The sequence below is a fragment of the Cydia amplana genome, chromosome 1 (assembly GCF_948474715.1).
Source record: "Cydia amplana chromosome 1, ilCydAmpl1.1, whole genome shotgun sequence".
In the NCBI taxonomy this organism is placed as follows: Eukaryota; Metazoa; Arthropoda; class Insecta; order Lepidoptera; family Tortricidae; genus Cydia; species Cydia amplana.
In genome coordinates, this window is record NC_086069.1 from 22840554 (window position 1) to 22856125 (window position 15572).

Genomic DNA, 15572 nt, shown 5'->3' on the forward strand with positions numbered 1-15572 from the left:
ATAAATTTTGTATATTTATAAAACATTTATGTAAACGTTAAATCGATGACAATAAATTATGTTTTTTATTGCGTATGTTTATTTTCCGTCAAACATGTCTAGGCATAGGCTATGCATTCATAGGTCTTAGGTACTTAAATAAATATGCTAAGTGTATTAGAACTAAAAATAGAACCGAAAAGAAAGAATATGAACGTGGTATTAGCGCTTGAAACATGCAATATAGTGTATGTATTTCTTTATACTTTATTGCAAAAACGAATAACTTATTGTACAAAAGGCGGACTTAATGCCAAAAGCATTCTCTAAGAGTCAACCTTGTATGTTGCTCATTCTAAAGCCTGAGATACACTTGTAGATAGGTAAATTTTACTTACGTAAGTAGGGACAAAGCTATTTGTTAGAATGAGATAACGATATTCATCTATCATTCTGTAGTATAGCTGTCTCCCTACTTACGTAAGTAAAATTTAGTGTATGTTGGGCCTAAAAGCATGTAGGTATATTATACAATGTAGGGACAGTTGCCATCAGATATACCTATCGGAGAAGCCAAGTTACTCACAAATATCTGAACACTATATATACTTAAAACTGATTAATAATAAAAATTAAATTACCTATATTATTATAAATAATTTAACATTGGAATATAAATAACTCTTTAAATGCGGTTAAACAAGTGTTTGTCAACATTTAATTTTCGCATTAAATGCGTTTTTATGCGTAAACTTAAACTCTTTATGCACACATGTTTAATTATATTAACGGGTCTACCGCGATTTTCATTATTTTACCTTAAATCCGATATTTCAACTGGGGGACACCAGCTGTGGTCACAGATGGAGATGACCGATCTGTCAGCAAAATGTCATCGGAAATATGGATTAAACATTTAAACAACATTAAAATACCTACAATTTAATTGCGATAGACCCGTTAATATCATTAAATATGGCTGTGTAATAATAATAAATTGCTATCAAATATAGAACTTCAAATCTAGAAGCACATTTCACGGTTCCTAGTATTAACTCATCACAGATACATCACTTCAGTTGTCAGTGAAGGCATTCAATATATTACATATAACTTCACTTGTCGGCCGGTCATGCCTGTTATTCTCCAAACATTTCTTGACTAACGCAAAGATCTCTTCGGCCTTCGTCCATTGAGTCGAATGGTCCAGAAATTCATAAATACTTTTCCCACAACTGGTACCCTCATAAATGTAAGTCTTAATGTCTATTTTTGTATTGTCTGCTAAGACAAGAGGTTTGAGGCCAGTTAAGAGTTCTAGTAAGACGATTCCGTAGCTGAATATGTCTGATTTCGGAGTGACGGTGCCTTGCATCGCCTCGGGCGCCATGTAAACTTGTGTTCCAAATGTTGTTGGCATGATGAATGTTTCTTCATATGATTTCGTTAGGCCGAAGTCACAGAGCTGTAAGAAAACATTCTGTTTCTAACCGGCAATAGGCGGGTCTACACAGAACGAGCTGCTGCGAGCAAGACAATTTCCTCGCGAGGCGGCTCGTTTTGTGTGGACCCGCCTGTTGACTAACATAAAAACGCAACAATTGTTTAAAAAAAAACGCGATAGTTACTTTTTACGTCAGTCTGATAGTGAGTAGTGTATTATTTTAGTAGTCGTTTTTTTATCTGTAAACGTTATAAAGGTAAAAGTGAGCAGTGTTGCGAACGGAATCTTTATATTTGTATAAAATCTCAATACCTATATTCCTAATGCAGTAGCTAAACGCGGCCGTCGGGCTCGGCTAGTATTCGGAAGCTTTTTCTTAAGCACCAATAGGAGCGCTCCACATACTTTGTATCGCGGCCAATTAGAGGCACCTAAATTTAAACCACCTTTTGGACTATTTAAATTATGCAAATCACTCTCTCATCAGCCTTCATACAATATCCACACCACTTCTACATTTAACCGTTTTGGCAAGAACCCTTGTAAACCAGTATCTTTGGAAGATTATATAAGTTCACTAAGAATTGAAGCTTTTTATTTGAGTCGTCGAGCTCCTGACCTGCACGGTGGCTACAGCAGGGTAGGTAAGAAAATATTTGTTACTGCTGACAAATGGTACATGAAGTTAAAGAAAATGACGGCCTTGGTCATTAGACAAGCATTAATTAGAAAAGCATAGCTATAGTCTTTGGCAGCATATAAACGGGAAAAAGTTATGTAGTTCAACACAAACCTTGGGGACAAAGTCTTTTGTAAGCAAAATGTTTGCGCTTTTGACGTCACCATGGACGAAGTTAATTCTGGAGACATTTAGTGCGCTGGGGTCTGTTGCCGATGGCACGGTGGGATGGTCTGTTCGGTTGTTGTGCAGGTAGCGGAGCCCCTCTGCCGTTCCCTGCATGATAGCTATCCTCTGCCTCTCATTTAACACTTTTTCAGCTATTTTCTCAATCAAAGAACCACCTTCAATGAATTCGCAAACAATACAAGGCACCGGACCATTTTTAGAAAATCCCAATATTGGAACTATGTTTATGTGGCGAAATTGCGAAAGATACCGTACTTCGGAATTAAATGTTCTCATCACTTCTGCTTGGTTGGGCTGGTTGTGAGTTTTCTTGACGGCCAGCATGCCGTGTCTGGGGTGGGGAGCTTTGAACACAATCCCGAAACCACCAGATCCTACTTTACAAATATCAGAAAAATTATTTGTGGCAGTTTGTAATTCCTCATAATCAAAGTGGGTCAAGTCGGGATCTTGGAGGATTGATGAATCTATTTTACTACTCAGGGTCAGACCTTCAGTTGTTCCTTGAAATATAGGAATATTTGGCACAGATGTCTGAAATTGCTGATATTCAGATTGATAATCCAATTGATGACCGGAAGGCTGGAAGTTAGCTTGTTGTAGATACGGTTGTTGATCATTCAATTGTTCACTAAACCGTTTGCTGGATTCTTGTTTATAGGACTCATCACTGCCAACAGACTTTGCTATAAGTTTAAAATTAGGCATGTTATATACTTGTTCAGTACTCTGTCCTTGTATGTCATTATTTTCAGACTTCATCTGTGCAGTTGTGTCCCTGATTTCTGAGCTGCTGTCATTCAATAAAAGTGATATGTTTTCAGTTACAGGAGCCCCAGGTCCTTGTGTTGGCCGCGGGGGATGAGGCTCTGGAAATGTTATGATCATTTTCATTAAATCTACAAGGACCCAAAATGTTTGGATGTTAAAAGACCCTGCACTTTTTGAACCTTTCTGGTTTAGCTATTTGTATTATTATTTCATTTCCTTGAACAATAATGAAAAATATTATGTATTACCTCCCAAAATGTCAGCTATTTCATCTGCAAGTCGCATCATCTCCGCTTTCAATGCAATTTGTTGCACTGTCTTCAGTGTGGGCCTGATTTGGCCGGAGGTTCCCCATTCATCAAACAAAATTTTTGCACATTTTTCATTGATAACCCGGGAATGCTCCTCAATCAATCTGTAAAACAAAAAGTGTCACAGTCCTGAGGGGATAGAAACTGGCGAAAATGACTTTATGTAATAAATTAATTGCGCCTCATCAGTGGCCCACAAACCACTTCATTAAATAAAAAAAATTACAGTGGTTTAACAGTTTGGTTAAGTTGATTAATTTTTAGCCTCTTGTTTAAAAATACTGGTATTCATTTTCGGTATCTCGGTAGTTTATGAATATTTTTGTATTTCATTTAGGTAATCTGATACTCATTTTCCTTAACTAATTACCATTGTAGAATATCAATGAATTATTGCAAATGCAATGTCATATTTTGACTTTAAGTTATACTAGTAACGGTCCCTGTATTTGTGACGATAACTCAACTCAAACATATATGTTTCTGCATGTAATATGTATATATTGTAGTACCAGTAAATACACATTTTTTCAGTCCAAAGGCTTACGTTGATTAACGTAAGAGTGTTCTCAAATAGAGAATGTATAATTATATTTATTGTTACATGAGTAAAGTAAATATCTAATCCATATGGCTTATCCTTGTTAAAAAACTAGTTAAACTACCAAAAAACTGTGTGGAGACTATAATTCACTATTTTATTTTTAAATTCAACTCATTTTCTGTTTGTGACTCACCTTATGTGCTCACTATTGTATTTACGATCTGAGTTTTCCTTCTGAGGGTCCATGGGTATAAAAGCCATGAATTTCTTCCAATCGTCTTCTACAATATGCAATATTTTTATTATAGTATCGAGGGTGCCCTCTTTTAAATTGCGAATTTCTGTATTTGCCAACATGATCCTTAACAAAACACAACTTTATTTATAAAACTTAAGCACATTCCCCTTTTCGAATAGTGCTAAACACAACTATACAGTAGTGTTCACAACAGGAATTCGAGGTTCGGAATCTAAGAAACGTTTATATTTAGCCCTTTGGGTAAACAGTAAATATATAAAGGGTAAAAACCCATGTAAAACCCAGTGAAACTAAAATCTCAACTCGACCAAGTTTTGATATTATGCCAATTTTGACATTTTACCGAATTTGACGTATATCGTCACAGAATAAATAATAGAGTCTGTGCGGAAAGAGAAGAGTCGTGGCAGAAACGGGAACTAACATTTTCAATTTTATATGGCAATCAAACCTTTGACACCTGTCTTGTAAAAAGTAAACAAATCTCTGTCATTGTATATTTTTATTAACAAAAATCGCAAGTTTTATGTATAAAATATTTTCAAAACACGATAAAACCGGACACAAACCACAAGGAAAATTATATTTAACATTGTTCGGTTTTGTCAGCGGGAAGAAAACGGCTAAAAGCCGACTATCGACTTACAAAAAATCGCGGAACATGTTTCCGCTATTGACGGGTATTGATGATGTATTTAATATTAAATAATTACCTATTTAATAGACCCCCTAAGTAACTTGTCTCCGGTACATAATCGGTAAGTATATTCATTCAAAATATATTCATTTTCATAAATATGCAGGTTATTCATGATCTTTAAAATAACTTTCAAATGGTCTTGATACTTGCCATTTTATGCATATTTATATGTAATTTTTTTCAGGATTGAGTAAAAGTACCTACGGTATCTCGAATAAAAGACCGCTATGTAGGTGATATGCAAGAAATTGTAATCTACGTGCCGGATTCAAGCACATCCAATTCAGATAAAGATAGTTATATGTTATATGAGTGTCCCTGGTTGTTCTGAAGCTAGCTCAAACATAAGTGACTATTTTAATTCAGACTTCGATTACAAAGAATAAAACTTTTTCTAATAAAATATTTCTTTATTTGTAAGTTCGTTTCCTGGGTTCTGTTAGTTACGAAATTATATTTCATATTTAGCAGTGACTTTTCGGCGAAGTAAAATATCGTGAGATGCGAGAACCGGACATATCCCAATAAGGCCTACCTACTTATGCACTATTTTTATATCCCAGATAGTAAAATTACAGTTCTATTGCCCAATTTCTACCCGATCTACCCGGTTTTATATTAAAATAACTGTTGGATTGCACAGATTAGGCAGTACATAAATGAGACTATCTTGTTTGGAACTAAAATGACAGTTGTATTGGGCAGATTCTTAACTAGTTTTAGCAGTTTTGTCAATCGCACTGTCACTTTTTAATATCTGAGACATAAAAACAAGAGTGTGTATTAAAAAGAAAATTAGTGCCTGCGCTAAATCAGAGGATTGAGTTGACGAGCCGACACCACCACCAGGCTCGGTTTAGTAAGCCGTGGCAAAAACCTGGAGCAAAAGGGATTCAAGTATCATAACCTTTAGTGTCGTACTATAATCACGTGACCAGTGTTGTCAGCATAGCAAAAACCATAAAATAGCACTGGCGCGCCCTCAAATCCCACGACTCTTCTCTTTCCGCACAGACTCTACCACGGAATAAATAATACTATAGCTGGTCAACCAAATCTTGTCAGTAAAAAAAGGCGCGAAATTCAAATTTTCTACGGGACGATTTCCCTTCGCGCCTACATTTTTCAAGTTTGCCGCCTTTTTCTACTGTCAAGATCTGGTTCTGTGGAAATCGACTCCACACTCGCGTTCGCGGCTTCGCCTGCGATTCACGCACATAGTCTCGAGGGGCCTTTAAGCCCGATTCGTGAACGAGTGTGGACAGCCCTTTTAGATCGGTTAAATCTTACAAAAAATTCTACTATACTTGGTCAAGCAGATCTTGTCAGTAGAAAAAGGCGGCAATTTTGAAAAGTGTAGGCGCGAAGGGATATCGTCCCATAGAAAATTTGAATTTCGCGCCTTTTTTTACTGACAAGATTTGCTTGACCAGCTATAAAAAAACAATGCGTGATGTAGTGCAGTTCTGTATTTTTTTTTGTATGTTTTTTGGTCTAAACTTGCTGTGTAATGTTGAAAGTACATTAAATTTGGAACAATTTAAGCCGATTTACAGTGCAGTATGTCAAATATACTTGGTCAACCAGATCTTGACAGTAGAAAAAGGTGGTAAATTTGAAAAATGTAGGCGCGAAGGGATATCGTCGCATAGAAAATTTGAATTTCGCGCCTTTTTTTACTGACAAGATTTGGTTGACCAGCATTAGTTCTTGAAATATGGGGCTTTAAAAAAGGGTATTTTTTTCCTTAAAATGAAATTTTTAGTTTTTTTCTATATTTCAAGACCCAAACCCATAGTTTCATAATGAAACTGCAAAAAGTGAAAAAAGTCCGAAATTTTTGCATTTTTTCGCAAATTACGCAGGGAGCACAACTTTGTATGCATGCAAAATATAGTTATAGCTGGTCAAGCAAAGCTTGTTAGTAAAAAAAAGGCGCGAAATTCAAATTTTCTATGGGAAGATATCCCAACGCGCCTATATTTTTCAAATTTGCCGCCTTTTTATACCGACATGGATCTGCTTGACCAAGTATACTTTCACATTCCTCCAAGGACTCCAAAAAAACATACAAAAATACAGAACTACATCAGGCATTATTTTTTTATTGTAAGATTTGACCGATGTATTTATTTGAGGCTTCCGTCCGTTTTGTACCCTTTAACGAAAAAACATGGCAATGTAGGTATTTATTAATTTTAATTTTTAAATAAATAACAATAAATTAATCTTAGGAAATAATTAAACTTATCTATATACAATAAGATGTACCAACAAACAATTATAAACTTTCATGAATAGTTTTTCCCCGTCACTGTTCGGAAATGATTGGATCCGATGAGGTAAGTTTGTTTAATGAATTGTTAATTTTTGCAATCCACTTTACAAAATCATCATGGGACGGGACTAAAATAATAAACACTAATATATTATATTATATTAACGCTACTGAAATTCAAGTGGCTGTAAAGTTATCAGGGTACATATATCTTGTAAAAGAATTATAAAAAGAATAATTAATTTATTTCCTCACAGTGATTATGAATGAAGTGAAGCGCAATAGGTAGATGGACTTGTATCTTTAAAGGAACTAACCCATCCATCTATTCCTCACTTTCCAGACTCTTAAAATATGTCTGTTAATTAAATGATAAAATTAGTTTGACATTACCGATTCGGTAACACATAGCTGATGGTGCCTATATTGTCTCTCATATGAGTGTCTATCTGTCTCTGTTGTGTACTTTATTATTATTAAGCGAACAGTAAACTTAATAGAGAATGAGTTTAGTATTTATTTTATACAGTCAAAAGTCAAAATATCTATATAACTCTTTATTATCGGGACGTTTCGTATAGGGTCATTGTGCTAGTTTCCGTCCATGCTCTAGTTTTCGTCCACATGACAGATTAGCAAATAACATATTTGATATTTAATTTACTACTTGCCAAATACATTTTTTATGTAGATAGATATATTGTCTCGACATTAAGGATTGTATTAAGTCCAAATTTGTGCAGCAATGTAGATTTATATTCAATTTCATCAAGTGGACGAAAACTAGAGCTGGACGAAAACTAACGCACCTACCCTATTTACCAGGATTGCTAAATTCGCTATGCAAGTCGCATCTTGCTAAAACAACCACACAATTGAATTCAAGTGAGTCTCGGTCATTTTTTGTTCTGAGTAAAAAGTGGAACCGCCACGCGATCTCATTTCCTTTTACAATAAACGTAAAAAAACTATCACATTTTCACCTCGTACTTTGAATATCTTGTAAAGACAAAGCAAAGTAAGTACAGATATAATTCCAATATTTTTGTCACATAACATTAAACTATAGTCTGTGCGGAAAGAGAAGAGTCGTGGAATGTATGGGGCCCAAATCGGCCCAATACATTTCACGACTCGACGACGACGACGACGATTTCGAAGTTTACCTTTTCAATTCATTTCTTTTATTTTTTATTCGTATCTAATGTCTGTAATAAATAGTAATGTTGGCCATACTCAATCATTTCTCGGTTCTAATGTGTTTCTTTATTTTTAGAAAGTTATACCTAGTGGCTAACGGCTGCTACAGTAGGTATCTACAAACTCTGAGAAATAGTCTATATTAAGCTTTTAGGAAATACTTAGAAATAGTTACAAAGAAAATACAGTATGTACATAATTAATGAGATAATGACATAGTTAATTAAAGCTTTTACATTAAAATGTCGATAATAGTGGCGGCGTAGCGTCGCGTAGGTTGGTACCTACCCGGAGCGGTTTTCTATCGAGCACACCAAAATAAAGTAAAAATAATAATATGTTAAACGTACTTGCGGGATTTTATTATAAAATTTTCTATTAGGTAACTAACTACTCGAAAGTTATTCTTTTGTCTCCGCTCCCACCTCCCCCTGTTCGCCACCACTGCTCGATAAAATCAGTTCAAAAAATGCCGACCGCTTAACATTGGTTTAATGTTAAATACCACAAAAATACACTGAGTTCATGTAATTTCCGTTATAGTGCTGGAATAAAAGTCATTATTACAAGTAAACTATACCAAACATATTCGTAGAGGTACCCCGGTCCTTTTGTTAATAACAGGGAAGTAGGTATTTAATGAAAATTATTGCTCTGCTTGCATGCATGATTTACGTTTCGTATGCAAACCATTTCCAAACAATTGTTTCTATTGAAATAATAAATTGCTTGACTAAATCAATACCTAAATAGTTCTCGACTGTGATTATATAAAGTTTTTGTAATTTTGAATACCTAATTACCTACCATGGTCGTTCGTTGTTCTACACTAACCGACAATTTTTTCAACTGACATAAAAAGCATTTTTAAAGTCACAAATTTGTTGATACACCCTCAATTTATATAAGCCCCGTATTCCTCCATTTGTCCGTGGTAGCCGTAGTGGACGTCTGCAATCTGCTCCTCCTTTCTTCCTTTGAAGGTGTTGTGGTTTCTGAACGCGTTGAAGAGGATTAGTGCCAAGGCCAGCTTGCCGACCATCATGGACTTGAAGAGCATGAACTTGAGCATGCTGAGGAACATGGGGACGATGGTGGACTGGATGACAAATGGCATGATGAACATGGGCAAGATGCGCTCCATCAGCTTCTTCTGTTTGCCGCGACCTGGGAACATTAAGAAATGCAAATTTAGTAGGGAAGGGAGTAGGTGTGTCGGATTTTTTTTGTAACTTTCTGACTGGCCGTCGAAAAAAGAAATTTAATAACGCAATAATGCTCAATTTCAGAAAGAAAAGTTTATTGCTAAAGTCTATTTTTTTATTCGGTAGACTAAAATGACATTTCATGGTATGAACATCATGTGTCATTTCATACAATGAAATGTCATTTTAGTCTACCGAATAAAAAAATAGACTTTAGACTTAAGTAACTTCTGTAGGTAGTAAATGTTTTCAATACCTACAGACGGGGGCTGCGCTCGTGAATCTATTATAGAATCTTTCGCTTGCACGGGACTCAAAATAAGCACTCGAAGAAATATCAAACTTTAATCTCTTGTTGTACAAATAACTATTCGATCCCTGGTTATAAGGCATAATTTGTTGCTAATTAACTTTAATATCAGCTCCTTGAAGCTGATGCCTTGAAGGAATAATGTCTCGAATTACAAATCAGCCTGTGTATACATATAAGTAACATAGTATGTAAAATTAATTGTTTAATATTATATGGTTGTTCCGCTTCCCACGCCCTTGGTGGGATAATCTACCTTACCGATTTCCCTGCATGTACGAACGAAACCAAACGAAATTAGAGATATAAAATGTAAAACAAAACGACATATTTCATGAAAACAAACGATGCCTTTGTCAGTTGTCAATGAGATTTAATGCCGTTTTACACCTAACAAGAAAGTGTTAAGAGTTGTTGTACTAATTGTATGTGTCATAATTATTAAAACGGAGTTGAAAAAAAAATGGAATGCACATTGCATTTCGCTTTCTTTGCAGATGGTTGATCGATTTAATGATGGCGGCATGCCCGGGCCGCGACAGGCAGCCGCTCTGATTATTATACACGTCAGCCTCGAAAGGTAATTTCTACTTTCTCGTGGCCAAATTTCGTGGCTGGTTTACAAAGGACGTTGTTGTGAAAAAGTTACACTTTCCGCAATTCCAGTATTTTATAGACTTTCAAGCTTAACGGGCCTTTATGAAAACAAACTCAAAATATTTTTGGAATCAGATGCGTTTTCTTTCGAGCATGGGGGTGGGTGGCATAATTAAGTTGGCTAAAATAACTTATGTAATCGGAAAGTGTTATTTAAAGGAACGTACTACTTGTAGCAAAATAGCACTGGTAGAAGCGACAACGTACGTGCATGTTTGAAGTTTTTAACTATACACAACCTATTAATTACTATGTTTTGTGTCGGTGTTATGCACGAGGCGCTAAAAATATAAAATAATAAAGTGTTAAGTCATAACGGTAATTATTACCTATATAAGTATTATTTTATTCAAATGCGATTCAACTGACTTAAATAACTACATACATATTAAATCTGCTTTCATTTCTACTTTTGAAACTGATTGTAGTTAAACTATGTGCAAAAGGTATAAGGTGGATTACAAGTATTAAACATGGAAAAAGGAATAGTTGAGAATACCTAGCCTAGCCTTTATTTTTCCATTGTCGTATTAAAAAAAAATATTACAAACAATTAAGAGTCCATATTTTTTAAAATTTTAAATTAAATAATAAAAATAAATATTACAATTAAATTAAAGATTAAAATTTAACAAACAACTTACACATAATTAATTAAATATCCTAGTCGTATAAATTTCAAAATGAAACACAAATGGAATACAATACAATGCAGAATTTGTATCATGAGCGTCTGAAAAAGAGATTACTATTACGTACCTATTAGGTATATACACATTTGGTAGGTAAAAGGGTTCTAATGTATACTGTACTAGCGACCCGCCCCGGCTTCGCACGGGTTAAAAAATTATACTAAAACCTTCCTCTTGAATCACTCTGTCTATTAAAAAAAACCGCATCAAAATCTGTTGCGTAGTTTTAAAGATCTAAGCATAAAGACAGACAGACAGACAGCGGGAAGCGACTTTGTTTTATACTATGTAGTGATTGTACATAATGTAGTAGTAAATAAGCCAGCTGTTCGCACAATCCTCTCATTTGCGGGATTTGTACCTATCCGTAATGATAATGACAGTTTTATTTTCAGTTTTAATTTTAGTTAGCAATAAGGATATGATATTATGTTTGTTTGATTATTTTGATACGTTTTTATTTAAATAAAAAGCAATCTCAATAACGTATACCACGTGAATGTTCCATTAAATACACTTTTAATATTTTAACACGCTCTATTCGTATACTCGTACTTAAGGAATTTTAATAAAAATAGTTTTCTACACTTACCTTCCTGTAAGCTCCTTTTAGTGTCAATTTTAAAGGAAACTATTGCATTCTCAGTCCTGTTTGTGGTTTCGGGAGTCGGCAAGTGCATGGTGACTCCATCGAAAAGCTCAATTTGTTTTTCAGCACGTACGGGCACATTCTGCGGCGAGGCGCCGGCGCCGGCGCAAGCCGCCAGCAGCGCGAGGCAGAGCAGCGTGCGCGGTGCGCCCATTCTGCCGGACACTTTGGCAGTGTACTGCGCGCACACTCCCCCCTAACAGACAAACGGCTTCGAACAGTTCGAACTGGATTCATACTGAGATCTCGATCTTGCCCTGCATGGAAAATTTGGGAACGAGTTTGCATGACATAACATGCATGTAACGAAGTGATTTAGAAAATTACTATCACGTTACGGTGATATAACTTCAATAAAGTGTGATGAATTATTCGCGTATCACACGCAGCTGTTTTCCACGCAATTCATCATAAATTAATTGAGCATTGACCTTACATTTCAAATACGTTTATGTTGATTTGTGGTAGGTATTCTCTTTAAATTTCATTTAGCTTTTTTTTTATCCGAGCGCGTGATGAGTTTGTAGTGCTTAATAGTAAAATTTAATAAGGTATTAAGCAAGTACCTACGTAAATGCACGTAGTATTCATACAGCAGTTATCTGATTCTTATTGTTTAAATACGGTTTAAATTATATAGGTAATCTGTTTGGATTTGGCTGGACACAACTATTTAATTTTACTGCGTCGATACAAATCGTCATTTTACTGTTTGTGCCTATCGAACTTTACTAATAAAGTAAGCTGAACAGAGATAACACGTCATCTAATATATTCAAACAACTTTCTCAATCCCAGGATTATTGCCATTGCTAAAGACCCTCTGTAGGGAATACGTACGGAACCTGGGTGGAACGGAACCGCCGCAACCAGTTAGAAATTGCGAATAAGCTTTATATCTTGTTCATCGACCTCAATAGCTTCGCTTACCTACTTGCTTTTCACCTGTTTAGCTATTACAGTTTTACCAGAGGCTAGTAAGTAAAGAAGACCGATATTCTCCATAATCTCCATACAGTACCTGCCGCGTGCCAAATGCCTCATCGGTTGGTGGCGCTATTAACTATTATTGCGTTTTAGCTTTGGGCGTACCGTACTTACCTATAAAAACTGTCGAAATGTAAGTTAGACTTGTCCGCTGGCGTAGGCACAAATAAATGGTAATGCGCGGTTAGCGCCATCTACGACAATGAGGATTCTCACGGCGTTGTCCATACCTACAATGAAGTTTGATAGTAGGTATTCTCTATTTACTAGCTAAGCCTCTGGTTTGAAAGTGAAACGCGCTCGTAAGCATGAGATTTTTATTTATTAGATAGAAACTTACCATTGGCTCCAGTCTCACATGACGGATTGTGACGGACGGATCATGATGAATGAAGCATAAGGTATTATGTCATCTGAAAGTTAGCAGTCAATATTCGAATGATAAAGCCTAGATGTGAGTAAGTACTGTATGGCCACCGTAGATAAACCATTATGATGTCATACTGACGCAGTACCTACTCATAAGTACCTATTCTAATTTTGGATGTACCTATCCTGTGCTGCAAATATTAGATCTAAAAATAAACCAATGTGAGGGAGGACATTGGTTTATTTTTAGATAAAAATAAATTGAGTCTGTGTAAAAATATGAGCTCAGACAGATGGTGCAAAATCGTGTCTTTATATCTGACATCTGCATGACATAAGTATAGTGATTGGCTTGATTGAATTCCTTTCTTTTCACTGAAGTTAGTAGGTAATTAAATAATGTTCGTCAAATTCCTAGTACCTATATATGTAGGTACTTATACTCAGGTACAATAAGTTACTTCCAAGTCTTCTTGGAATAATTTGCCACGCAAACTAACAATTCCGATGGGATTCCGTAACTTGGAGCTATGCCGTTCGACAAGGTCATATCATAGCGGCGAACGAAACTGAGCACGAGGCCGATTCAAGTTTAAAATCTTATGATTCTGTTACTGTTATGATATGTACCTTGACACGCTTGTATTGCATTAATTAGCGCGAGTATTCGTATCACATCAATATAAAATCATAACAGATTTTCAAATTTGAATACCGCCCCAGAGCACGACTGTCAAAATACACAAATCCACCCTTTGATAGTACTACATAAATCTTTACGTTATAAAAATGAACAGAAGCCAACCGTTTTGAATGATTCACGGTTAGTTTCACAGTTCACTAGACTTATATCGACCGGGATATTGTATTGTTTTCTAGCTCCCGATATTTCGACGCAGTTACACTACACATGCATCTTATTCACGGGTAACTGAAGATAGCGGATAGCGGGTGATGGGTGGATTAATCTACCGGTCGATACAAATCTAGGCAAAAATAAAGCTGTATGAATCAAATGAATGTATGACAGTCACCATAGATCTTAGAATTACGGCCACCCTGTCGTTATGACTGATTTTCGCAACTCTCATACATTTACAAAACGAAAGCTGAACCGTTAACGGGTCAAACCCTTGTCAAATCCGATAATAGAGCTAAATATCAGGTGATCTTTTGGGCTGTAGGAGAGAAAATAGTTCAAGCAAATATGAGCTCTAAGTGTAGGCGCGAAATCGGTGTGTTATGGAATCAAATCCCTATCTCAGCGACGCGGCGTCCGTGCATTCTTTGGTCCATGACGCTGACATGTTTTCTGCACCGAAATAAAAAATAAACACGCAGTCGCGGCATTCTGGCCGTGAAAGTTACGGCAAATGGAGTTCTCGAATGCGTTTTGATCTTGATCATGATCTTGTTAATGAAGTGCCTACTTATGACTAAGTCGCTAAGACGCTGTATGACAAAAGTGAAACATTCTCGAATTTCAAAAAGATCCTGTAATCTATATATATAAATGCAAGTGTCCTGACTGACTGACTGACTGACTGACTGACTGACTGACTGATTCATCAACGCAGAGCCGAAACTACAAAAGCTAGAAAGTTGAAATTTGCACACTAGGTTGCATTTGTAAAGTGTACAAGAGATAAGAAGCGATTTTGAAAAATTCAACCCCTAAGGGGGTTAAAAAGGGGATGAAAGGTTGTATGGGGTTCAAGTTTTAGTTTAAGCTAGAAATTTGAAACTTTGTGAAAATGTATTATATTAAAAAACAAGAAAACTAATTTCAGCGTTTTCGAAAATTCATCCCCCAAGGTGGTGAAAAAGGGGTTGAAAGTTTGTATGGAGATCAAATATTTTTGTGAGTGTGTGACTTTAAACTTTGTATATGGGTATATTATTATAAGACAGGAAAAGTAATTTCAGCGTTTTTGAAAATTTATCCCCTAACAGGGTTAAAAAGGGGTTGAAAGTTTGAATCCATTACAAATGCTTTGAAACTTCTTAGAAAGGCATAATAGCCGATTACAAAAAAAAGTAATTGCGACGTTTTAGGAAATTCAACCCCTAAGGGGGTAAAAAAGGGGATGAAACTTTGTCTTGGGGTGCAAATTTTATTTTTAGCTAGGACCTTGAAACTTTGCAAAAAGGTATTAAATTAAAAAACAAGAAAACTAATTTCAGCGTTTTTAAAAATTCATCGCCCGAGGTGGTGAAAAAGGGGTTGAAAGTTTGTACGGAGATCAAATATTATTGACAGTGCGGGACTTGAGTCTTTGTATAGAGCCATATTATTAAAACTCAAGAAAAGTAATTTCAGCGTTTTTAAAAATTCATCCCTTAAAAGGG

General features: G+C 35.7%; 2 protein-coding genes across 2 annotated transcripts; both read right to left on the reverse strand.

Annotated features, from left to right (window-relative positions):
- Window positions 1-1036: 1036 nt before the first annotated feature.
- Window positions 1037-4358, reverse strand: LOC134650599 (interleukin-1 receptor-associated kinase 4-like). Its single transcript, XM_063505555.1, has 4 exons — window positions 4111-4358; window positions 3311-3477; window positions 2217-3160; window positions 1037-1444 (listed from the first exon to the last, which is right to left on the reverse strand). The coding sequence occupies exons 1-4, from the start codon at window positions 4272-4274 to the stop codon at window positions 1055-1057; spliced, it is 1665 nt and encodes a 554-aa protein (XP_063361625.1). The 5' UTR covers window positions 4275-4358; the 3' UTR covers window positions 1037-1054.
- A 4858-nt stretch (window positions 4359-9216) lies between these two features.
- On the reverse strand, window positions 9217-12074 carry LOC134653982 (uncharacterized). The gene is made up of 2 exons (XM_063509354.1): window positions 11811-12074; window positions 9217-9521 (listed from the first exon to the last, which is right to left on the reverse strand). The coding sequence occupies exons 1-2, from the start codon at window positions 12019-12021 to the stop codon at window positions 9250-9252; spliced, it is 483 nt and encodes a 160-aa protein (XP_063365424.1). The 5' UTR covers window positions 12022-12074; the 3' UTR covers window positions 9217-9249.
- Between the last annotated feature and the right edge of the window lie 3498 nt (window positions 12075-15572).